The 26,044-nt window shown below is 36.9% G+C and overlaps 1 protein-coding gene across 2 annotated transcripts in view; it reads left to right on the top strand.

Moving 5' to 3' along the window:
- The window catches only part of ATF7IP2 (activating transcription factor 7 interacting protein 2), a 55,477-nt gene extending 29,951 nt beyond the window's left edge, over positions 1-25,526 (top strand). For both annotated transcript variants that reach the window (XM_041750595.1, XM_041750593.1), the window contains 5 exons: positions 13,523-13,596; positions 14,898-14,959; positions 15,401-15,470; positions 23,126-23,211; positions 23,995-25,526. In XM_041750595.1, coding sequence (XP_041606529.1) covers positions 13,523-13,596; positions 14,898-14,959; positions 15,401-15,470; positions 23,126-23,211; positions 23,995-24,408 — 706 coding nt within the window. In that variant the 3' untranslated portion in view covers positions 24,409-25,526. The remainder of the gene's footprint in view (positions 1-13,522; positions 13,597-14,897; positions 14,960-15,400; positions 15,471-23,125; positions 23,212-23,994) is intronic.
- Positions 25,527-26,044: the final 518 nt, after the last annotated feature.

The following is a 26,044-nucleotide window of genomic DNA, read 5'->3' as shown; positions in this document are numbered from 1 at the left end:
AATCTAAAGGAAAGTTATAAAGCTTTTAGAAGGTAATATAGAATATCTTCATGAACATTGGATAAGGAAGGATTTCTTTTTTTTTTTTTTTAAGGATTTTATTTATTCATTTATTTATTCACGAGAGACACAGAGAGAGCCCAATGTGGGACTCCATCACAACACCCCGGGATCACAGCCTGAGCTGAAGGCAGACAGATGCTCAGCCCCTGAGCCACCCAGGCATCCCTAAGGAAGGATTTCTTAAGACACAAATACCTTTGCAAAAAAAAAAAAAATTGATCAGTTTTACAACATTAAAATTAGAAACTTCTCTTAAGCTGCTGTAATTTTAGTGAGAAGATAGGCTATCAAGTGAGAAAGACACTTGCACCATATAGAACCTCTAGAGGCCCAGGTCCCAGAGTATACATAAAGAACTTTAAATCAATGAGAAAAAGTCAGATAATACAAAAGAAAAATGGGCAAAAAGACTTGTGTATCTACTTCACAAAAGAGGAATTCCAAATGACCAATAAACATATGAAAAGGTGCTCATCTTCATTAGTGATCAGAAATGCAAATTAAAGCCACAGTGAGATGCCTTTTCTATTGGTAAGGAAAAGTAAAACATTTTAAAATCTGACCATACCAGGTGTATCGGTGAGGTTTTGAAATAACAGGAATTGATTTTATTTAGCATTTTTGTTGTTAGAACAGTAAATTGGTGTAATGCTTTAGAAAAAAATTGGCAGAGGCACCTGGGCGGCTCAGTGGTTGAGCGTCTGCCTTTGGCTTAGGTTGTGATCCTGGGGTCCTGGAAGTCCAACATCAGTCTCCTCACAGGGAGCCTGTTTCTCCCTCTGCCTATGTTTCTGCCTCTCTCTCTGTGAATAAATAAAATCCTTAAAAAAAATTGGCGTTATCTAAAAATATTTAAGATCTGAATATTCTTTGATCTCACAGGCCCACTTTTGATACTGATCCACTAAATGTGCAATAAATATATGTAGAGGAATGTTCATTAGCATTTTTTGTAATCAAAAACTAGAATGACAAAAACCCTATCTACAATTGAAAACTACATTGTAGTAAGTCCTTATAAAGGAATTCTGTATTTTAATGGAAATGGAAAAACTGTGGTCACAAACAGCAATATGAGTTACTCCAAAAACATGGAAAAGCAGACACAAGTAGTAACACAGATTAGCACTACAAATGTCATTTATGGAGGAAATTTATGATACAGAATAGAGGTGTGTGTGTTTCTGAAGTGCTGATCATGTAAACTGTATTTATCTGAGCGGCGGCTATATGCTTTGTAATTATTTCTTAAACTATACATGTGCTTTTAATCCAATTCAAAAAGTCTATTAGAAAATTTAGATTGTCTAATCTCACTGAGATGTGTGGGTTCATACTACTTGCTTGCTTTCATCTATTTTATGGGCCTTTTCCCCTATCTGTCTGTCTCTATTTTTACCTTCTTTTGGGTTAATCTCTTTTCTTTTCCCATTACTTATTAATTATACATCTTTCATTGTTTCTTTAGAAATTATCCTTAAAAAATCATGATTTTGATTCTCGACTCTAATAATTAGAATCCAGTATGAATTACTTTGACCATTTTGTAGGTAATGTTTGACCTTAAAACCCTGTAATTCCATTTACTGCTTCCTCTCCATCTTTTGTGTGTTTTCACACAATTTTATATTACAGTTGACCATTGAACAACACAGCACCAACTCACACGTAATTTTTGACTCACCTTGAATTTAACTATTAATAGTCTACTGTTGACTGGAAGCCTTACTGATAATATAAACAGCTAATTAAGCATTTTGTATATGCCATATGGTATATACATCATTTTTATAGTAACATAACTTAGAGAAAAGAAAATATTAAAAATTGTAAGAGAAAATGCACTTGAGAGACTATACCTTATTCATTGAGAAAAAATCCATATACAATTCGAACCCTTGTTGTTGGAGGTCAGCTATATTTTAAGTCTCAGAAGATGAAATCACAATTTTGTATAGTCATTATTCATTTAGAGTTATCCACATATTTACCCTTCCTGTTGCTCTTCATATATTTCCATCTGGGAAAATTTTCCTTCTGCCTGTAGAACTTTGTTACTTCTTTTTTTAGTTTTGCTCAAGATAAATTCTGTCAAGTTTTTTTGGTCCGGAAATAATTCTATTTTGTCTTTATTTCTAAAGGATATTTTAACATAAGTATTGAATTGTAGGTATTTCCTTTTAGAACTTGCAAGATATCATTACATGTCTTGACTTCTATAATTTCTGTTGAAAAGTTAGCTTCATTCTTATTGTGGCTTCTTTGAAGATAATATCTGTATTTATGCTTTTAAGATATTCTACTTCTGTTTGGTTTTTCTTAATATGCCGTATGGTGCTATTTGCGGGGACATGGATTTAATGTTTTTTTAAGTTATCTTGATTGGGGCTCACAGTTTTTCATGAATCTGGTTTTATGTCTTCCATTATCTTTGGAAAACTCTTCACCATTATCCTTCAGAAATTCCTTCAGCACCACTCCATCACTTCTCCCCTTCAGTATTCTAATTATATGCACACCATCCTTCAGTCTGGATATTTTCTACTGCACTGTTTTCCAGTTTATTAATGTTCCCTTCAGCTGGATCCAGGTGGCTGTTAAACCCATGTATCAAATTGTCAATTTCATTTTGCTTAATTTTTAGTTCTTCCCTTCCCCTTTCCATTTTATTTTATTATTATTATTTTTTTTAAGAGAGCAAGAGGGCATGCGCATTTGCGAGCAGTGGGGGAGGAACAAAGGATGAGGGAGGGAGGAAATCTTAAACAGGCTCCACACTGAACGCTAAGCCCTCTAAGCCAGATACTGGGTTTGATTGCACAACCCTGAGATCATGACCTGAGCTGAAATCCAGAATCAGATGCTTAACCGACAGTCACCTATGCACCCCACCGTTGTATTCTTTTCTATAGATTGAGGTTCTCTGGTGATATTCTTTATCTTGTCCATGTGTTGAACATTTAAATCACTGTCATTTCCTGTTCCATTTATTATGACCCTTGTATCCAGCTCACCCTGAGCTCTGTTTCTATTTGGTATTTTTAAATTTTTATCCTATTTCTTATTGTAACTGGTAATTTTTTTATATTAATCTTAAACATTGTGTATTGAAAATTGTAGAAATTCTAAATGAAGTTACCTTCCACCAGAGTAGATTTACCCTACACTCTGGCAGGCAGCAGATAGAGGGACAGACTCTGTTGATGGTCTTAAAATATGGGCACACATTCTTTGATATACTCTTCCTTTAAAAAAAATGGAGTCTAATTTTTGTCTTGGGCTATACTTAGTGACAGCAGATAGAATATGGCATAAGTGACAATATGTAACACATCATAAAAAGCATCATAGCTTCCTTTTTCTCTCTTGGATTGCTTGCTCTGGGGCAAGTTAACTGCCATATTAACATGGCGGCAAACATAGGTTACTAGAGGACATCAAGCAGCCTGTGCAGAATCCCACATGGTAAGGCATTCTGCCAACAGCCATGAGTAAACCATTTTGGAAGCAGGACCTTCAGCCCTCATTGAGCATTCAGTTGATTGCAGCTCCTGCCATCATCCTTACTGCAACCTCATGACCGATCCTGAGCCTAAACCCCCCAACTATACTGCTCCATATTACATTACCCAGAGAAACTGAAATAATATTTATTTTTTAAGCCATTATCTTAAATAACACATTTCAGTCTAATCAGGAATTGAGCAGAACTGGAGCTTATTTGTAATCTTTATAAGACTCCATCTATTTTGATTTTTACTCCATCCTCCATGTATGGCATAGCCTTCTATGACTTCCACCAGAAAGACTGGGATGTTACCTTTGGCTCCCCTTCTATTGCTGGTCATATGTTCCAATTTTTGCCTCCCCAATACAGTCCATTGTGATATCAGCCACCATCTGCCTGGCTTCTCAGTATTCCTGAATAGTTTAGTTGACAGACGCCCTAAGAGGAACACCAGTGGCAAGTGTCTAGCCCACTTCTGTATACACTCTCTCTCTGGAATCTCAGTTCTTTAAGTTGTCTTCTACCACAGCTTTCTGATGTCTTCAAAGATAGATATATGTGTGTGTACACACATACACTATCAAACAAATACATATAAAGTTACATTTCTTAAAAATTTTGTAAATAATACCTTTTCAAATTGTTCAAGTATAGGGGTTCCATCATAGCTGTTCTGTGTAACAGTTTATATACTACTTTATGATTTATTTAAAATTTTTCAAAAAATATTTAAGAAATAAAGGAATTTTAAAAAAGAAAGCAAAAACATATTGTTCCCACTATTATTACAACTCTAGAGAAAGCCAGGAGGTTTTATACTTGCTTTTTCTGTTAACCCCGAGTATTGAAGGAATTAATGCCACAACTATGTCTGTAATGGTTGGATTTAGAAGTGTAAGCATTTTTCTTCTGAGAATGTGAAGAAAATGGGAAAGGCAATAATAGCTAAGCTGAAGAAGTTCAGAGCAGATAAGGCTTGTGGACTACAACACATGTTTGAAGGAAAGGAACTTGCTTAAATAGGAAGAAAATGCCTTTATATGCAGTCATTTCCAAAGATGAAAAGCAAGATCAAGGTGTAAGGCATCCAAGAACAGACTATTTCACCAATGTTGATTGAATGAAACATTAATTATGCCTAAAACATAAGTGTGGATTGAATTTTATGTGAAATATTTGTAGAAATCAAAGGGTGAAAAGCCATTACCAGCCACAATATTTTAATATTTCCTGCAGTGTTGCATGTGCTCCTTCCTACTCATTCTTTATTAACATTAATTTAATCTTAAGAAAATTCTCCCTGTTTTACAGATGAAGAAACCAAGGCACAGTTTCTTGCTCAAAACACTCAGCTAGTAAGTGGCCAAGCCAGTAAAGCCACCAGTGCATTTAGACCCAGACAAATTTGTCTCCAGAACCCATGATTTTACATTACTCTATTATAACATTACCCAGAAAGTTGTAATTACTTTATTTATCTATCTATATTTATTTATTAATTTATAATTACTCATTTTAGACACAAATTTTTCTCTAAGGTAAAATGCAGGTAGAAAACATAATCATAAATAAATAAAAATTAAAAAAAAATTTTAAAAAATCATAAATAAATAAAAATTAAAAAAAAAATTTAAAAAAAAAAGGGATCCCTGGTTGGCACAGCAGTTTGGCGCCTGCCTTTGGCCCAGGGCGCGATCCTGGAGACCCGGGATCGAATCCCACGTCGGGCTCCCGGTGCATGGAGCCTGCTTCTCCCTCTGCCTGTGTCTCTGCCTCTCTCTCTATCTCTCTGTGACTATCATAAATAAATAAAAATTAAAAAAAAAAATTTTAGAAAACATAGGTATATCTAGAATGAATATGAAAAATCATCCGTCTTCGGTTTTCTTCTCAGATATGGTTCATTTAAAAAATAACCATCATTGGGGCATCTGGGTGGCTCAGTTGGTTAAGCGTCTGACTCTCGACTTCAGCTCAGATCATGAGATTGAGCCCTGTGTCATTCTGCACTGGGCATGGAACCTGCTTCAGAACTTCTCTCTCCTTCTCCACCCACTGCCTACGTTCATACACTCTTGCTTTCTTAAAAAAAAAAAAAAAAAAAGTTTAAAAAAAGAACAGCCCTTGGGGTGCCTGGCTGGCTCAATTAGTTGGGTGTCCAACTCTTGATTTCAGCTCAGGTCATGATCTCAGGCTCATGGGATCTAGCCCCTCATTGGGCTCCAAGTTCAGTGGAGAATCTGCTTGATATTTCTCTCTCTCTCTCTCTCTCTCTCTCTCTCTCTCTGTGTGTGTATATATCCCTCTGCCCCTCCCCCACCACTTGCTCTCTCACTCTCTCTTTCTCTAAAATAAGTCTTAAAAAAACAAAAATAACAGCCATCATTGGTTGCAGTCAGTGGAACAGTTTTGTAAAAGTAATGTATCATATGCTCATAAAATTTCAGTCTTTAGTTTGCAGATAGATTTCTTGGGATAAATAGTAACAACTTTATATACACAAACACATGCCCTATATGTGTATAATTTTTTAAATAAAGTTAATTGAATAATACTCACTGAACTCTGCACAAACTGAGCATATCCCTTGGCAAATTTTGACAAAGTAAACACATTTTGTAAATATCTCCCAGATCAAATTAGTGGCATCTAATCTGCCTCATGTCCCACCCCTAGTCTCTAATCCCACCCCTACCACATTGACCTAAGTAACTACTATCTGAGCTTTAACACCATAAATTGTTTTTGTTTAGTTTTCATGTTTATATAAATGGAGTCATACTCTGAACTCTTAGGTGTCTTTTTTGCCCAACACTTTGTGTTGTGAGGGTTACCTCTGTTGTTGCTTAGCTGCAATAGTTTATTCATTCTTGTTGCTATATAGTACTCATCACACAAATAAACCTCAGTTTGCTTATTCACAACTGGGCATCTAGGTTGTTTGCAGATTGGGAAAATTTGAGAAGTGCTATTGTGAACATTCCATCACTTGTCTTTTGGTGAATGCACATACATTTCTGTTGGACACTTGCCTAGGAATGGAATTGATAGGTCATAGAGTATGTATATTTTGAGGTTTAATAGATATTACCAAACACTTTACCAAGGAGAGATCATACCAAACCTACATTCCCATTAGATAGTATAATGAGGTTTTTTGTTTTTCCATGTCCTTGTCATCACTTAATATTAGCTGCCTTTCTTGCGTTAGCCACACTGTTATGTATATAGCATCATGTACTGAGTTTTGTTTTGTTTTGTTTTTGTAAGATTTTATATATGTATTTGAGAGAGAGTGTGAGCAAGCATGAGCAGGGGAGGTGGGAGAGAGAGAGAGAAGCAGACTCCCTGCTGAGCAAGGAGCCCAGTGATGCAGAGCTGCATCCCAGGACCCCGGGATCATGACCAGAGCCAAAGGCAGATGCTCAGCCATTTGAGCCATCCAGGGGCTCCCATATATTAGCTTTAATTTGTATTCCCTTCTAATAATGAAGGTAAGCACATTTTTATGTTAGTCATTTTGATACCTTTTATGACATTTCTCAAGACTTTTGTGTTTTCCCTTTGACTTGCCTATCTTAAGTTTTTTGTCTATATATTTACTATAAGTATCTTTTTCCATTCCAAGTCTTTCCACTTTTCTAATAGTGTCTTTATGTGAATTGACTTCCTAATTTCACTGTAGTCTTTTTTTTCATAATTTCTACTTTTTAATGTGCATGTTTTATAACCCTAGCCTCAGGATCATCTATATAATGATTTCTGTTGTTTTTCTGTCCATTTCTGGTCATTTGAGTCTGTCTTTTGGCATGCTTGATAATTTCTGAAAAATTGGTGAGGCTATGAAATATCATCTTACTGTACACAAGGTTTATTCTCTCTGGCAGAGTATGACATGGTCACCTAATATACTTAGGGAAAGGTATAAATTGAGGCTTGTTGTTAATGTAGTAAGGCTCCTACCCCTAGTTCACTGTGGCTCTTGAGACATAGACCTCCATGGATTCCCAGCTGAAAACCTGGAGCGTTCACTAGGATCCCTCCACCTTAATGGGTCCCTCTTTACTGCCTCAGCCCAATGAGAAAACCAGAAATTCCACTCTGCTCTTTAAGGTCTTTCTGCTTGGTTTCTTAAACTCCTAGATAATACTATATTTGATGTACTATAGCAGCAAGCAGAAATACTTAAAATACTAGAAATATTGGGACACCTGGTTGGCTCAGTTGGAGGAGCATGTGACTCTTGATCTTGGAGTTATACATTTGAGCCCCACGTTGGGAGTAGATATTACTTAAATAAACTTTTAAAAAATAAAATATTAGAAATATTTTAGAAATGTTAAATGAATTTTGAGATTGATAGGAGATTTTGACTACAGTGTAATGAACATCTGAAAAGAATTGTTTATAATTAAGCAACAAAATATAGTCATCAGTCTTCCAGCCATATGATGACTATTACTAGTAGAAAAAAAAAACATATATAAAATAAACTTTGTAAGTTTTGTTGGAGACCAAAAATAGAAGAATGGAATATTCTTGATAAAATTTAGATCTAAACATTTGTTTTTGTTTACTGAACTTAGAAATAATGGCTATTAGAATTTCTTACTGATAAATTTGGGAAAAATTATTGAATTAAATATGTTTTAAAATGTGCATGAAAAAAATAAAATGTGCATGAAAACCAGTTGATTGCAGAAAACAAAAATGAACGTGTAGAAAATGTCTGCTTCTGCCCATGAAATATTAATTGCTACAGGAATTGTTCTTTTGTTGTCAACAAGTAGAAAACCAAAGTGAAAAAGAATTGTGTGCAGACATTGTTCAACAGGGAGCAAAATTCTCTCCCTGGGTGAAGGGAAAGTGTAAAATGCACTCTACCATTGTTCAAGATTACTCCCTGGAGGCATTTCACAGGTTGAAGAACAAGGGCAGGAAGAGCTCAAACAGGCTTAGAGGCCTTACCACATTTAGATCAGAGATTGGGGAGTCTGAGTTGGCTAAGACTTTGTGCGGAGGAACAATGAAGCAAGCAAATTGTGTAAAGGTAGAACTCTGTTGATCTCCAAAGAGAACCTCTTAAATCATTGGCTGCATACAGATCTATGCATGCAAAGACTGAAACTACAAGAGGCCAGGGAAAAAAACATTGAAAGGAAGACCAAACATTTCTTGGATATTGTACAGGGCTGGGAACATTTTGTTTTCCCTACTAGCTATAATGAAAAAACTTATAATATGGAGTAACAGTAAAGAGTCCTTAGGTAGACATAATAGTGAGGGTGACCTAGTCCTAGACTAGGGACTGCAGTGGGCCTACTCCCGAAAAGCTGAAAGGATACAGAGGATACAACTAATCCTGAGTAATTTAACTGCATACCAGAATAAAGTCCAGCACTCTTTGAAAGAATGAAACATCATCCATCATTCGTGTGAATTTTACAATGTCTGGCATCTAATCAAGAATTACCAGGCATGTAAAGTAGCAAAATATAGCAAGGAGAAAACAGATATGCTAGAAACAATATGTTTGATGGACAACAATGATGTAAAGCAGCTATTATCAGAATAGTGTTCATGTCCCAACAGTAAAAAGGAAAATGTGAAAATAGAAGATGTTAAAAAGAAAAATTGAACTTCTAGAGATGAAAAAGACAAAAACTGAAGAGTCAAGAGTATATTGATTAGGATTAACAACAGGATAGGTAATTACTGATTTTTAAAGACAGTGGAATAGCAATGTAAACTTTAAACAAAAGCATGGGGAGAAAAAAGACTAAAACGAACAGAACAGCAAAGACCTTTGGAACAGTATCAAGGAGTCTAATATATATATATATATATCATTGAAGTTTCACCAGTTGGGAGAAGGGAGCAAAGATGTTAAATCTAAAATCTTTCCAAATTTGTTAAAAATTCAAAACCCACAAATGTTAAAAAAAAAAAAAAAGTTATAAAGATTAAAGGAAAAACCACATAATCAGACTGGTGAAAGCCAGTAGTGACAAGAAAATCTTAAAAACAGCCAGAGAGAAAAGACTCATCATACAGAAAGGAATAAAAAGATAAAACCAAGAGACTTCTTGATGTGCACTATTTACACTAAAAGACATCTCTAAAGCATTGAAATACAGGGACATCTCTAAGACATTGAAAGAAAAACTACCCATTAAAATTTCTATACTCTGTGAAAATATCTTTCAGATATGTAGGGGAAAACACATTTTCACACTAAAAAAAAATGGGGGGGGGGCATGTGTGAAGAATACATCAGCAGGAGACCTGCACTGCAGGAATTGTTAAAGGATGTTTTACAGGAAGAAGGAAAATAAAACTAGATGGAAATTTGCAAAGGTAAAGAGATGAAGAGTGCTGGATATTATAAACATGTGGGTAATAGAAAATATATTTCTGTGTACATATATGTGTACATCATACTATTCCTGTATATTATGTGGGAGGGTGTATAAATCATACTATTTATAGTTTTTCTGTATATAGGCAACAAATAGTTGGAATTTAAAATTTTATTTTATTTTATTTTTTTTTTTAAGAATGTTTTTTTTTTTTTTTAATTTTTTTTTATTTATTTATGATAGTCACAGAGAGAGAGAGAGAGAGAGGCAGAGACACAGGCGGAGGGAGAAGCAGGCTCCATGCACCGGAAGCCTGATGTGGGATTCGATCCCGGGTCTCCAGGATCGCGCCCTGGGCCAAAGGCAGGCGCCAAACCACTGCGCCACCCAGGGATCCCTGGAATTTAAAATTTTAAATCAATACTATTTACAATGACATTAAAGAACATGATATACAGAGGGATAAGATTATCAAAATATCTGTAAGACCTAACCTCAAAACTACAAAGTAGATTTCAGATTTGTGATCTAGCACATAAGGAGTCTTACAAACTGAAAAAACCAGCACCTCCTTTTAAATCCATTAGATAAGTAAAGTCACTGAGCAAAAACACTGCCCCCAAAGTTGGAGCGACGACAGAGGCAGAAATGATAATCACAACATTTGGGAACAAGAGCAGAAACTTCCACGGGAACCAGTGCCAGTTTAGGAAAACCTAAACTTAATTGCCGGAGGCTCAAAATAGACACATCAAGAGTTAAAAACTCCAGGGGAGCCCATAATTTTGTTTTACCTCCAGGAGCGCTACCAGGTCCTTACAGTGAATCCTGGAGAAAATACATCCCGCCTGCAGCAGCCAGTTGGTGAAAGGAGCCTTTGAAATGTACCAGACCACTCTGTTCTTAACAAGGCCTGTCCTAGGGAGAAACTACTACTAGAGCCCAACTCCTGCTCCTGCTAGCCTTCCACATGGAGGAAGTGAATCCCCAACTTTAGCTGCTCCATCCATCCTGTCCCACCTAAAGCAGACGGGCAGTTGAGAAGCACTGGTGAAGTTTACACTCCAGGGTTGTAGGCTTACTTAGAAGACAGAGCTAATCATAGGATTAGTAGAGCCACTACGTTACTAAAGGCCCGTTTATCATATTCCTTTTACCTAGTGCATCATGTTCACTGTTCAACAAAATACCATAAAACATACTAAAAGGCAACCCCCCCCCCCACAATTTGAAGAGACTATATAAGCATCAGAAGCAGAGTCAGATATGACAGAAATGTTCACATTATCAGACCAAGAATTTTGAAAAAACTATTTGCAAAGGGCTTCAATGAAAAAAGTAGGGAAAAAAGGTGGATAGTATAAAAGAAATGGAAAAGGAAGGTACTTCACTTATTTGTAAAGCCGGATAGTATTATTTGAAAGTGGACTTGAGTTAGCTGTAAATGTATATTGCAAAAAAGAAGTAGAATTGATAGGCTAAGAAAGGAGAGGAGAATCCTATACAGTGCAATTTTATTCATAATTGCCAAAACTCAGATGCAACCAAGATGTCCCTCCGTAGGTGAATGGATAAATAAATCATTACATTGAGACAATGGAATGTTATTCAGTACTAAAAAAGAAATGAGCTATGAAAAGACACAGGAAACTTAAATGCATATTACAAAACGAAAAAAATCAGAGTGAGAAGGCTACATACTGTATGAGTCCAACTACATGACATTCTAGAAAAGGCGAAACAATGGAGACAATAAAAAGATCGAATACTGCCAGGGCTTAATGGGGAGGAATGAATAGGCAGAGCAAAGGGATTTTTATCACACAGAAACTATTCTGTGTGATACTATAATGATGAATATATATCGTTGTACATTTATAGTATGTGGAATGTATACCCTAAGAGTGAACTCTATAGTAGACTGTGGAGTTTGATCATGATGGTGATGATGATGTATCAAGTGTAGGTTCATTCTTTGCAACAAGCATACCTGTGGTGTAGGATTTTGGTGGGGAAGCATGCGTGGGGCGGTTGGTTAGAGATAGTAGGTTTATGGGAACGCTCTGTACCTTCCAGTTAATTTTGCTATAAACCTAAAACTGTTCTTAAAATAGTTTAATTAATTTTTAAATATATAAAAAGTTGAGAAAAATGAAAGGAGACTTAAATATTTGGTGAGATATATCATGTTTACAAATCAGAGAATTCGTTATTAATGTTACATCACCCAAATCACTTTGTACATTTAATGCAATCTAAATAAAAATCTTGGCAGCCTTTTTTAAATAGAAAGTAACAAGCTGGGATCCCTGGGTGGCGCAGCAGTTTAGCACCTGCCTTTGGCCCAGGGCGCGATCCTGGAGACCCGGGATCGAATCCCACGTCGCGCTCTGGGTGCATGGAGCCTGCTTCTCCCTCTGCCTGTGCCTCTGCCCCCCCCCCCTCTCTCTCTGTGTGTGTGTGACTATCATAAATAAAAATAAATAAATAAATAAAATGAAAATAAATAAACAATTAAAAAAAAGTAACAAGCTGATTAAAAACTTATACGAAATGGAGTTGTTGAAGACTTACAAGAGGAAAACCGTGTTAGAAACAAAGTTGGAAGACACTACCTAAGTTTAAGACTTCTATAAAGTTAAAAAAAAAAAAAAAGACTTCTATAAAGTTAAAGTAATTAAGACAATAGTGTTATCTTAGGATAGACCTACCAAATCCATGGACAGATTAGAGACTATTCTATATCATCCATCGGTTTTCAACGAAGATGCCAAGGTAATTTGTTGAAGAAAAGATAGTTTTTTTTCAACAGCTGTTGCAGGAATATCCAGAGGGGAAGAGTGAACCTCCCTTCCTACCTCACACCATATACAAAAATAATTTGAAGTGGATCATAGACCTAAATACAAAAGCTAAAAATTAAAAACATCTATAAGAAAGTGGTATAACTCTGTGCATAGAAAATTCATCTAGCAATTTTATAGGCTCCATGAAATCTGTGTCAAGATCTTCTTAACAAAGATTCTGATGTGAATGTCAAACTCATGAAAGTGGAGTCAGGGTCAAATGGGAGCAGTAATCATAATCAGTGTCATTTACCATCTTTGCTTAGTTTAGTAAGTATGTGGTCAGTATTTCTACTGTAGTGATGTAACGTAGAATTGTGGCAGGACTAATTTTTTAACAGCCTTATTTTTACAGTCCTGTGTAAGAGTCAAAGTGTCTTATTGGGTTTTTTTCAATTAAACTTTTCATTTTCATGAAGGCAAGTATATGTGCTAGAGTGACTTTTGCATATTTTGTACATTTATATGTATTGAATGCTTATAGGTTATATATTTGGATTCATTGTAAATGAGTTTCTAGTAAGTTTTAAGGATCCATTATATTGGACACTTTTGGTCATATAATTGGCAACACATAGGGTTTCTTGGGCATTTAGTTTTATCTCCAATTCCCCACCACAATTGTTAGATTAAAACTTGTCAGTTATGAAATGTTATGTCAGAAGAATTCTAACCATTGATTGCATGTTTCAACTTGATAATACATGTTTAGTTTATTTTTGTTTTTAATTTTCTTATCATTTTAGTAACAATGATGATGTTATGTTGATTTCTCTGGAAAGTCCTAATTTGACAACTCCAATTACATCAAATCCAACAGGTATCTTAAGTTGATTAAAATATGATCTATGAAATTAGAAAGCCTCAAGTCAGTATTTGTTTAAAATAGAGAATTGAACATTATCTTTCAATAAAAAACTCTACTTTCAAAAATGTTTAAATTTATATCTGTGATTAATAGATTAATATCTGAACAAATAAATGATTTCCTAACTATAATTGAGGGGTTTTTTTACCCTTGTGTTTATCAATTTATGACCTTTTGTTAGTTTACTGTGCTTAATGGATTTGTAAGTTAGAAAACTACTTAACCTTTCATATACATTATTCTTCTCTGTTTGCTGTGGCCTGTGATGATGGTAATACTTTGGTTCTTGTTTATGTTTGTTTTATCTTAAGATTTAAAGTTTGAATATTCTTTAGCATCTTTTATTTTTTTTAACTTTTGGCTTTTTGAGAGTACTTTGTTCCTCTTTGGTGTTTCTTACTACATTTACGTAAAAGTCTTTAACCTCAGGTTTCTAATAAAGTTCCTCTCTCTTAAAATGGCTCTCTTGTTGGCCTATAAGTTCTCATTCAAAATTCCCCATTTCCTTTTCTTTGTTTACTATTTTAGAGTATTTGTATCTTGATTTCAGAAAGCTTTCCCATCACTTACATAGCTATTCAATTGCCCCCAAGGCTTGGACTGTTAAGATCGTGAATCAGATAGTTACAAGGGATAATAAGCATTTATCTGAGGTTTTTCTCCTGTTCTAGATAGAATGCCCCTCAGCTATCTCCAGAGTCTGATTTAGAGATACTATGAAGAAAAACTACATTTGGGCAGTCCTGGTGGCTCAGCGGGTTTAGCACCGCCTCCAGCCCAGGGCATGATCCCAGAGACCCGGATCGAGTCCCATATCAGGCTCCCTGCATGGAGCCTGCTTCTCCCTCTGCCTGTGTCTCTGCCTCTCTCTCTCTCTCTGTGTGTCTCTATGAATAAATAAATAAAATGTTTTTTTAAAAAAAGAGAAAAACTACATTTCCAAGTCCGTTTTCTCAAATGCCATATTAATTTACATATTAATTTACAGATGGATTTTCAGAAAAACTAATATAGTTGTAAAGTTACAGGACAAAATCTTTTAAACTCAAATTACATTTTTTTTGTTTCAGTTGGTTCCTTGGTCTTTAGAATAGATAATGTCAATTGAATTACATTTTTGTGATTATGTAATAAATGGTTAATGAGAATCCTCATTATTATTGTGTTTCAGTATTCATATGTTGTAAAGTTCATAAATAAATAATAGCTTAATAAATTTGCCAAATGTTGATATTTTAATAATTTTCTTTCAGGTACTGGAAAAACTACATCAGGAAATTCTAACAATTCACTTGGTGCTGAAACAGAAGTTACGGTAGGTAATAAATATTGCCTCTGAATGTTGTTCATTTGAGTATGTTAGTTTTCTGGAAACTTTAGTGTTGCTACCTGGGAAAGATGGACTTAGTTTTGTCATTCGTTGTTTGGGAGATTCATTGTCTGTGAAATTAATGCTTGACTAGTTAGTATACCCAGTTTCCAGTCTAGCTTAAACATTAAAGCAAACAGTTAGTGACAAACATATTTCAAAAGCCTACTTATTTACCAAACTAACTCAGACTTTGCCTAGTCGTATTCTCAGAAACCATATAGTATTTCATGACCTTCTCTCTCCTAATAGTGTTAAACTGTAAGAATTTACAGGATAGTTACTTAATCTCCCAGCTTATAAATGGTAAATTAAAATCTGTGTTTTCTTTTTCAAAAATATTTTGTGCTACTGAGGCAAAATCTTAGTTTTTTAACAACTTTTCAGGCTGTAGAGAAGAAGAAATTTGACTCTGTGGTTGATGTGACAAAAGAAGCCTTATCAAAGTACAACACAAGTAAGTGTTTCTTTTTAAGAAAGAGGGAAGGTGACTGTTCAAAAAGCATTTGACCCATTTATAAAGTTTGTTTTAATGTGTGTGTGTGTGTATAGCTGTATGTAGTTTTATCATGTATAGATTGATGGAATGGTCACCACAATCAAATTACACAATTATCCTTGGGTGTTATATGATGATACAGTGTGTATCTTTTTGAGATTGGCCTCTTTTCCTTAGCATAATTCCCCCACGGGTCATCAAAGTTGCATATCAGTAGTATTCCTTTTTGTTGTTGAGTGGTATTCCATAGTATAGATGTATAATAGTTTATGTGTTCACTCACTGAAAGATAGCTGGGTTGTTTGGGGCTATTATGAATCTCATTTCTGGTACACACCTTTTTTCTTTAGATCATTAATACTATGAGAGGGTACTAGGGCATAATATGAAAATGTAGAAGAAGAATGATTACAGTGCCCTCTTTCTTAGATTTAAACAGGAAGAGGTAAAATTAAAGTCATCTGGAGCTAGTTATAAGCTATAAAGTTTCATCTCTTAATAATTGCCCTTGAATGTTCTTGATACTCTTGATAAAAATCTTTTTTAGCATTGAAAAATCTTTTTTAGCATTGAAAAGTATATAATACTTAAAAATGGAGAGTAACATAGGAAATACATAGCCAATTCCTTCTCCCCTTTCAACTGTGGATTCAAACAAAGGTTAGAACCTTAGGAATCTCCAGGTACCTCATGATATAATTAAAAAACCCTTCAGTTTCATGATGAAAATGAGAAATATAAATTTGACAAGTGAATTGGGAATCTAGAAAAATCAGTTACTTTTTCATTAAGATTATTAAATCATTTCCACACTCTAGAGTACAGGATTTGAGATACAGTAAAATAAAAAGTAGGAACACCGATCCATTCAGTGCTTAATAAATCAGACCTCTAACTTGGGAGGGGGGCGTTAGTTTGAAATCTAACAGTTGGACATGCTGCTGACTCATAACAGCGTGGATCTGTTCACCTTGTAGAGTGTCCAGTTCTGAACAAAGGTATGGTTTGTCAGGTTGAACCTGGGCTGTTCCCATATTCCTTGATGAATGGTATCACCAGCTGGCCCAGCTTCCCTAAGCCAGACATGAAAGAGTCACTTTGGACTCTTTGATCTGATCATTCCACTGTGCAGTCAGTTTTCAAGGCCACCAATTCTGTCTCCTTTAAAGCTAACAGGTCTGGTCCATGTATTTCCTTATTTCAGAATTCCATCACTTTTTGCCTATTCTACTGCCATAACTTAGCAAGTAACCAATGTTTCTGCCCTAACTTAAACTGCTTCTTTTGAGTCTCCCAAGCTGCCACTGAAACGCTCCTTCCTATTGACAGATCTGATTTTGCTTTTATCTGTAGGATAAAATCCAAACTCTTTAGCAAGACTCCTTAATGACTTAGACCCTGAAAACTTTTCTAGCTTATGTTCTACAAATTCCTTACCTGTGCCTTAATAGCTTCTCAATAGGTAATGCTTCTCCTCTCCTTACCACCTTTGCATAGTTCTCTTTGCCAGGAATGCTGTCCTCTCTGTCTCTCCCCAGGTGTGTCTGATGACCCCACTCATCATTCTTTCATACTCCCTTTAGACACTTAGATTGTACTGTTACTTCTAGGTTCTCCTTACCATTGGTACTTAGTGCACACCTAGATTATAGCTGTATTACATTGCTCTGTAATTGTTTCTTTTCATCTGTCTTCCTGAGAGGACTTGAGATTCTTTTCAGCAGCATCAGACTTCCTAATCTGTAACTTTCCGTCCTTTTAGTACAGTGCTTAGCCTATAGTATACTTTACCCCCCAAATACTAAATTAATGCAGCAGATTTTCCACTGAAGAGTTTTAAAGGAACTGTAAGTTTCCATACTCTGAATAGGAGTATATTCTGGGGAGGTATTTTGTCAACATCAGAAACTTTAGAAATATACAAGCCTTTGACCCCCAAATTCTTTGAATAGTTACCTAAAGAAACTAAGGTTAAGTATATAGGGAAGTATGAAAATGTTCATCACAGTGCTATTTGTGAAAAATTAAACTTTGGAAACCCTTAAATTTCTAGAAATAAAGGACTAATTACACAAATTAGATTTATATGGTACAGCAGTATTCAACCATTAAAAATAACGTTGTAGAAGAAGTACACGTGTTGATGTAAACATGTTAGTAATGTAACGAGAAAAAAGTTATAAACCTGTTTTGAGAGAGTAGTAATGGGAGTAAAGAGCCTAGACATAACTTTTCTGCCATAAACAACTAGAAAACTAAATAAGATGTAATAAAAAAAAAAAAAAAACCCTTTTCAGATATTGCAGTATAGGACTACAATCCCTGAGAGAAGGGAATGAGTGAGATGAACTGTATGGATTGCCCTAGCTTTCTTCCTAGACTGTGGTACAGTGGAGGAACTGCCAAGCAGAGAATGTCTGGCAGAGTGTGGCTGTCTTATTGAGGTCAAGAGACAGAGATTGGCATTTAGAGAGGCTGAGGCAACTAGAATGAAGGGGAAGAGCATAACATCAGGATGAGGAAGGCACTCAGAAAAAAACTCCCAAGAGATTAGCATAGAGTCCTCTTGAGTCCTTGCTCTGAAGTATTAAGCCCCACATGCGTAGAGATACATAAATATTGGCATAGAATATTTGCATATTAAACCCCATAAATATTGGCAAAGAATGACCAAAGAGCTATATGCTCAGGGGTGAGAAATGTTCAGTTCTGACCAGCTATAGTGCCAGATTCTTACTGAATACCTGGGTGTAAACTCATCTTAGAACAAAGGCAACTATGGCCTTACCCTAATAAAACCTAAAAACAGGGCAGCCTGGGTGGCTCAGCGGTTTAGCACCACCTTCAGCCCAGGGCGTGATCCTGGAGTCCCAGAATCGGGTCCCATGTCAGGCTACCTGCATGGAGCCTGCTTTTCTCTGCCTTTCTCTCTCTCTCTCTCTCTCTGACTCGTATGAATAAATAAATAAAATCTTAAAAAAAAAAAAAACTAAATACAAACTTTGAAAGGATCAAATTGAACTACATATAACTCAATAGCTTATCACACAAAGCCCACTGTGTTCTGGAGAACGGAATTCAACCCACAACCATTTAAAATTTATAATATCCATCATCCAATTTTAAAAAATCACTAGAGATACAGAGACAAAAAATGGAATCTATAACCAGGAGAAAAAACAGTCAGTGGAAACAAACTCAGAAACAACAGAGATGACAACTAACAGACCAGGACTTTGAAGGAGCTGATAGAAATATGCTCAAAGTGGGGTACCTGGCTGGTTTAGTCAGTAAAGCATGTAACTCTTGATCTTGAGGGCATGAGTTCGAGCCCCACACTGGGGGCCAAGATTACATAGAAAAATAAAATTTTAAAAATGTAATAAAAGAAGAAAGAGGGAATCCCTGGGTGGCTCAGTGGTCTAGCACCTAACTTTTTTTTTTTTTTTAAAGATTTTATTTATTTATTCATGAGAATACACAGAGAAAAGAGAGAGAGGCAGAAACACAGGCCGAAGGAGAAGCAGGCTCCATGCAGGGAGCCTGATGTGGGACTCGATCCCGGGACTCCAGGATCACGCCCTGGGCTGAAGGCGGCGCTAAACCGCTGAGCCACCCGGGCTGCCCTAGCACCTAACTTTGACCCAGGGCATGATCCTGGAGCCCCAGGATCGAGTCCCACATCAGGCTCCCTGCGTGGAGCCTGCTTCTCCCTCGGCCTGTGTCTCTGCCTGCTTCTCTCTCTCTCTATCTCTCTCTCTCTTATGAATAAATAAAATATTTAAAAAAGAAGGAAATATGCTCAAAGATAAAAAGTAAACAAGAACATAATGAAATAAAAGATATAAAAGAGAACCAAAATTTTTTTTTAAATTCTATATATTTATTCATGAGAGACACAGAGAGAGAGAGAGAGAGAGAGAGAGAGAGAGGCAGAGAAAAAGCAAGCTCCATGCAGGGAGCCTGACGCGGGACTCAATCCCGGGTCTCCAGGACCACAGCCTGGGCTGAAGATGGCGCTAAACTGCTGAGCCACCCAGGCTGCCCTAGAACCAAATTTTAAAAAAGAAAATACTTAAAGTTCCATGGATGGAATATAAACAGCTTATTACACACTGAAGAAGGACAAAACAAATTGGTAAACTGGAGGAAATAGTACCTGACCAAATAGTTTGGAAAGAAACTATCCAAGCTAAAGGAGGATTAAAAAGAGAAAAAGAAGGCTAGGAAAAGGGAATCAAACTTTAAATGAATGTGGGATAAAATCAAGTGATCCACCATAATTGTATGGTCAGAAACCTTCTAAATTTAATGAAAAGTACAAATCCACATAATTAAGGACTTCAATAAATTCCAAGCGGGATAAATACAAAGAAAATCATATCAAGATACATCACAGTCTCCCTTCCTGAAAACCAGGGATAAAGAGAAAAACCTTAAAAGCAAACAAAAAAAAATTTTTTTTTCTTAAAAAAGTTTTTTTTTATATCATAAAATATAGAGAAGAACAAAGAATTCACAGTTTTATCAATTGGAACTATGCAAACCAGATGATAGTCAAATGACATCATTGAGAGGCTAAAGAAACTCTTAACCTAGAATTCTATATCCACCAAGTATATCTTTCAAAAGTGAAAGCAAAATTAAGTTTTTTTCAGATAAAGTTTGTTGCTGGCAAATCTTCATTATCAAAAAGAGGGGTGCATGGGTGGTGCAGTTGGTTGATGTCCAACTCTTGGCCAACTCCAGTCATGATCTCATGGTCGTGAGATCAAGCCCCACATGGGCAATCTAAGCTTCTCTCTTAAGATGCTAGGGGGAAAAAAGAACAAATTAAACCCAAAGCAGTTAAAGGATACTTCACTGTAGAAGATGGAGGGAATGGCACAAGCCACAAGAAGACATTATCCTCATCATCATTACTCACGAGGGAAATGGAGACCATGTGAGATGCCACAGCTTATCTAGTAGAATGATGAAAATGAAAACTGAAATACACAACGTGTTGGCAGGATGTGGAGCAACCTGGAACTCTTAGGCTTTTGTGGGAGGAATGTGAAATGGTAAAACCCCTTTGAAGTGGCTGAGCAGTTCCTCCAAATATTAACTATACTCTTACTATGTGACAGTGTTAGTCGTAGGTATTTACCTGAGAAATGAAAACCTATATCTACACAGACTCCTACACAACTTACTCAAAATTGTCCCAAACTGGAAGCAGCGCAAATGTCCACCAGCAGATAAATGGATAAATGGGTTGTAGCATATCTATCTGTACAGCCAATACTACTCAACAATCCACAGCACAATACGGGGTACCTGGCTGGCTCCATTGGTGGAGCACATGCCTCTTGATCTCCAGGTTGTGAGTTTGAGCCCCACACTAGGCATGGAGCTCACTTTAAAAACAATGAACAAGATGTTTTTATATGCAATATGGATGAATCTCAGAAACAGTATGTTGGGCCAAAGAATTCTCTGTACTGCGTGATTTGATTTTTATTAAATTTTATAGAAAAGTCAAATCTAGTCCATAGTGACAGCAGACCTGTGGTTTCACGGGGCCAGAGTGAGAGAGATCCCTGAGAAGGGATCCTGAACAGCTTGGGGTCTGATGAAAACATTCTGTGTCCTGATTTTGGTGATGGCTTCACAAGGGCACATTTGTCAAAACTCAAGGAATCGCACATTTAAAATGAATACATTTTTATTATATGTAAATTATATCTGAATGGTTCATTAAAAACCCAAATTTTTAAAACTATTTTTATATCATAAGTATTTACATATGCTTGTGTGTGTGTGTACATGAGCATATCCATGCGGCAGAGGATCTGGAAGGTCAAACATCAGAAGGTTAAGTTGCAACCAGAGGTCACAGTTCTCACCTAGCAGCTTAAAGAGTAATCTTTATATAATGGGCTACTGGCTGCTGCTGCTTCAAGAATTCCAAGGACTGAAGTAATCCTTACTCATTTGTTTATAGATGAGGGTAAAAGCTAGAGAGTGCTTAGAAGGTGTGGGTGCTGATGGCACAGGGTATAAACAGGAGCAGGTTTGGGACCACAGTTCTGTGTTGTCTCTTCTTACCATCCTGAAGTTGTGTTTCTATCTGGCCCTATTTTAAGGACCGGCTGACTTACCACCTTGGAAGAAGGAATGTTAGTTAGAGGGGGTTCTATTTGTTAGAATGTTTTGAGTATCGTTCACTGGACCTCCTCTGTGTCCTTCCGCCACCTTCCGGTTATGATCTCACGGGTCTAGCTCTAGTTGCATTAACCAGTTAGGGACCCTGTTAACAGACTCATAATTAAAACTGAGAGGTCTTTACAACTCATACAAAGGTTCTTTACACCAGTAGATAAATTGACTAATGAATTAACTTTGAAACACAATGCAGAATCTGGATTATCCTTGTTAGTCACAAGAAAAATATAAATTAAAAAAATTTTGTTTGGAGAGATTAAGAATGTATATTCAACGGTTATATCATTGTGCACACAGTGGATCAAAATGGTTTTGACGCTTATTAGACGCATTCAAACTTGTGAAGTTTTTAGCTTCCTGGCCTAACTACTTCCCAACAGGAGATCCTGTTTCTTAACCACCACCCATATAGCCTCTCCCCAGTTGTTTTAGACAATTCTAACACCTACTTAAACCTTCTTTCTCTCCCTGACACCTACAGTCTCTATTTTTCCCTTTCCTTTCTTCCCTTCACCATCTCTCTTCCATTGACCTGTTTGCCCCTCCTTCCTCCTCTCTCCCTTACCACAGTCCACAGTTTACACTTGACCACAATTTACATTTGACCCTGAGCAACGTGGGGTTAGGGTCACTGACCCCACATGCAGTTGGAAATCTGCATATAACTATTAACTCCCTCAAAACTTAACTACTGACAGCCACTGTTGACCAGAAACTTTACCAATAACATAAACATCAATTAACACCTATTTTGTATGCTGTATGGATTATATACTGTTTTCTCACAATAAAGTAAGCTAGAGAAAAAAATGTTCTTAAAATCACAAGGAAGAGAAAATAGATTTACAGTACTGTACTGAATTTAGTGAAATGAAAAACATCCATGTATAAGTGGATCCACACAATTCAAGCCTTATGTTGTTCAAGGGTCAGCTGTATATCTGATTCCCTCCAGACTAACACAGCCACAGCAGCAGAGATTCCTTTAACCCTCAGACTACCTGATATTTAGTTTGAATTCCCAGGACTTGCGTGTGTCATGTATTTATATTGGATTGTAAATGGCTCTGTATTTGCAAACATCCTGTTGACCTAAGAGAGCATAAGGTGCCTCTAAGAACGCTGAGCAAGGGTCCCTCTCCCATGTATAACTTTTCCTAGTTCCAGGTTAAATAAAGACTTAGGTGTTTATCTTAAGAGGGGAATTTCTGTCATATTAAATGGAAATTCTCTGTATTTGTCACCTTTGGGTCTTGAACTTTTATCAAAAGTTAATTATTTTATTTCACAGTTTTGTAATTTTAGTTCACATTCAGTTACCACTTAAGATGTAAGCTGGTTTTGCTTAAAGGCTATGGAATTGATTATCGATGATAAATTTTACTTCTCAAACCTTGTGTTCACAGAAAGTTCAGTATCCACCCTGGAGTCACTTAGAAAAGCTGCTCTGATTGCAAAAGAGACAACCCAAGTGGCACAAAATGCAGCCCAGGTACTGATATAAAATGCTCTATTAAGGGATATTCATTCTACATTGAGTGGAAGTACCCATTTTACTTATGCAGAAACATTTGGGTCACATTTCAGCTTGTGCTTTTTGAAAATGTGTTATTGTGCATCTACTTATTTATGCAATCAAAATAATTTAATTTTCCAGAAACTAGAAGCTAAAACTATATATATATATTTTTTAACACAACAAAATATATTTTTTTAAGATTTTATTTATTTATTCACGAGAATACACAGAGAGGAGGGAGAGAGGCAGAGACACTGGCAGAGGGAGAGGCAGGCTTCATGCAGGGAGCCTGATGTGGGACTCGATCCTGGGTCTCCAGGATCACACCCTGGGCTGCAGGAAGCGCTAAACCGCTGAGCCACCGGGGCTGCCCCCAACAAAATATTTATAAGAGTAGTTAGCCATTGTTGATGAGGGTGGAGGGGTGATGGGGTGTTCTTGTACACTCACACTTTTCATGCAAATTAGCACAGTGTTTGATCACTTTTAGGGAATGAGATGTAATATTTGTCCAGAGTGTCTGGGACCTAACCCTTTCTGAATTTGTGATATTCCAGAGTGTAGAAATCTTAATGCCAAAAGCAGCTTATGCTTGAAAAGACTGGATCCAGCCCCACATACTCCTGAAGCATCCTTTTGTTCTTATGATTTCAATAAATGGATCAAAGACTAGGAAATATATTTAGAACTGCAGTTGAGCCCTTTAATCAAAACTGGCCAGTTCAGCTTGCTAAACTTTACAAATGTGTTTCCTAGGTTCTTGAGTCCTTTGAGCACTTGCCACCTCTCCCAGAGCCACCACCACTCCTGCCTGAACTGGTAGACAAAATCCGAGACACACTTCCTCCCCAGAAGCCCGAGCTCAAAGTGAAACGGGTGCTGAGACCCAAGGGCATTGCCCTGACTTGGAACATCAGCAAAATCAATCCCAAGTGTGCTCCAGTGGAAAGCTATCACCTCTTTCTCTGTCATGAGAACCCCAATCATAAGTTGATTTGGAAGAAAATTGGAGAAATTAAAGCTTTGCCACTCCCAATGGCCTGTACTTTATCTCAATTTTTGGCTTCCAACAAATACTATTTTACTGTCCAGTCAAAAGACATTTTTGGGCGATATGGACCATTTTGTGATATAAAATCTATCCCAGGGTTTTCTGAAAATCTTACCTAGAAGGGAAAAGTCTCCAGTAATTATATATTGTACTACATTGCTTTGTTTTTTTTCCTATTTGATTTGTTGGTTTACAGTGTTCTCTAACACTATTTGCCATCTTAAAAGGTCAATTCAGATTGTGAACCCTTTATATGGGGACAGTCGTCTTCCCTATGTTGTAAATGGCCTTTCCTTTCATGAATTTCTGATTTGCATTCAGTAAGTACTTCCAATGGATATGTTCTGAAAGATACACTACCGTGCACCTGTGTCACTGAGCTGTGCCATGTACGATACCACTGGTCACTGTGGGCTGCTGCTTATTTATATCGAAGCCTTAGGATAGAAGCAGCCACAATTTCCTCTGCCAGCAATCCACTGTTGGTGACTTGCTCTTGTGGTCAGTGTAGGTCAGTAAAAAAAAAAATCCGCTCTTTACTGAGGCAGGATCAGCCCTGACGTGCATCTGACCAAGATCTTACAAAACTGTCTTACTCTGTTTGAAATCTAAGGGCTATTAATTTGCTCTCTCCCTTATTTTTCCTTTTTGGCTATGTCAATCCCATGGGGAAAGAGTCTGGAGGTTTTCTCCTAAATCAGTTTGTATATTTAGGTATATAATAAAATTAGTCCAACAGTGTGAGCTGTGTACACAGAACATAGAGGATCTCTTGTAAAAAGCATTCTCCAGCCCACTGTTTCAGCTCCAGAAAATGGAGTTGTCTGCCCTAGGTTTAAGGCCTTAATTTGTTGGTTTTTCCATGCTACTGGCTGTTCATCTGGCTGCCATCAGTACTCGGAGAAAGAAAGTAACGCGAAGGGACCCCGATAGATGCGTCCCGTGCACACCTCTGTCTGAGGGCACTGTAGTGAAGCTGTGGCTAGCACAAGCCACCTAAGAGACTCAGCGAGCAAGCAGACTGGATAAGTGTGCGTCGAGGCCCGGTGGGATGTTGAGAAAACAAAACATGACTGTTGGTATGAAGAATAGTCTGTTCGCAAGAGGTGTTCTTCCCTGATACGGAGTTCAGTCCTCAGAGGCTCTGAGATTTCAAAAATTGAATAAGGAATGGTTTTCTTTGGCATTTTGTAAATGTCTTCACATCTTCAGTCATAAATAAAGCTATTATTTTTCAGTCTCCTGTGTCCGTCTTCTAAAAACATTACAACTGGAAAGTCCAGATTCTGGGCTGACCCCCTGTGAGGTCTTGTTTCAGGCTCAGAGCAATGGTGGTCATCCTGTGGCACAGGACAAGGCTTCATTTAGGGGATCATTGCACCCTTGGGTTGGCGCAGACTAGGCATTCATGTACATGCTCAGCAACGCCCAAAAACTTGACACCATAAGCAAGATTTGAGCGTGCGTCACCAAAGTGAGAATACATCCCCAACCAGCAAATCTGGAACGTCGGGTGCACAGGTCTTCAGCAAGAGCTTTCACAATAAGTTGAGTGAGGAGGGCTGGTAGGAAGCATCTTAGAGCTGGGGGCTCAAAAAGCATTCATCTTTCCTGCCTTGTGGAGAGTGTAGGAGCAAGATTCTCAACCTTTAACCTTGCAGTGGCACCAGAAGAGAGCCAGCCTCAGAACAGGAACGACTGAGTACGTAGTACAGTTACATAGTACAAAGGGGAATGTTTGCCCTGATTCTAGGC

This window comes from Vulpes lagopus, chromosome 3 (genome assembly GCF_018345385.1).
Source record: "Vulpes lagopus strain Blue_001 chromosome 3, ASM1834538v1, whole genome shotgun sequence".
Lineage (NCBI taxonomy): Eukaryota > Metazoa > Chordata > Mammalia > Carnivora > Canidae > Vulpes > Vulpes lagopus.
Note: the sequence above shows the minus strand (reverse complement) of the source record. Positions and strands in the feature narration are given on the sequence as shown.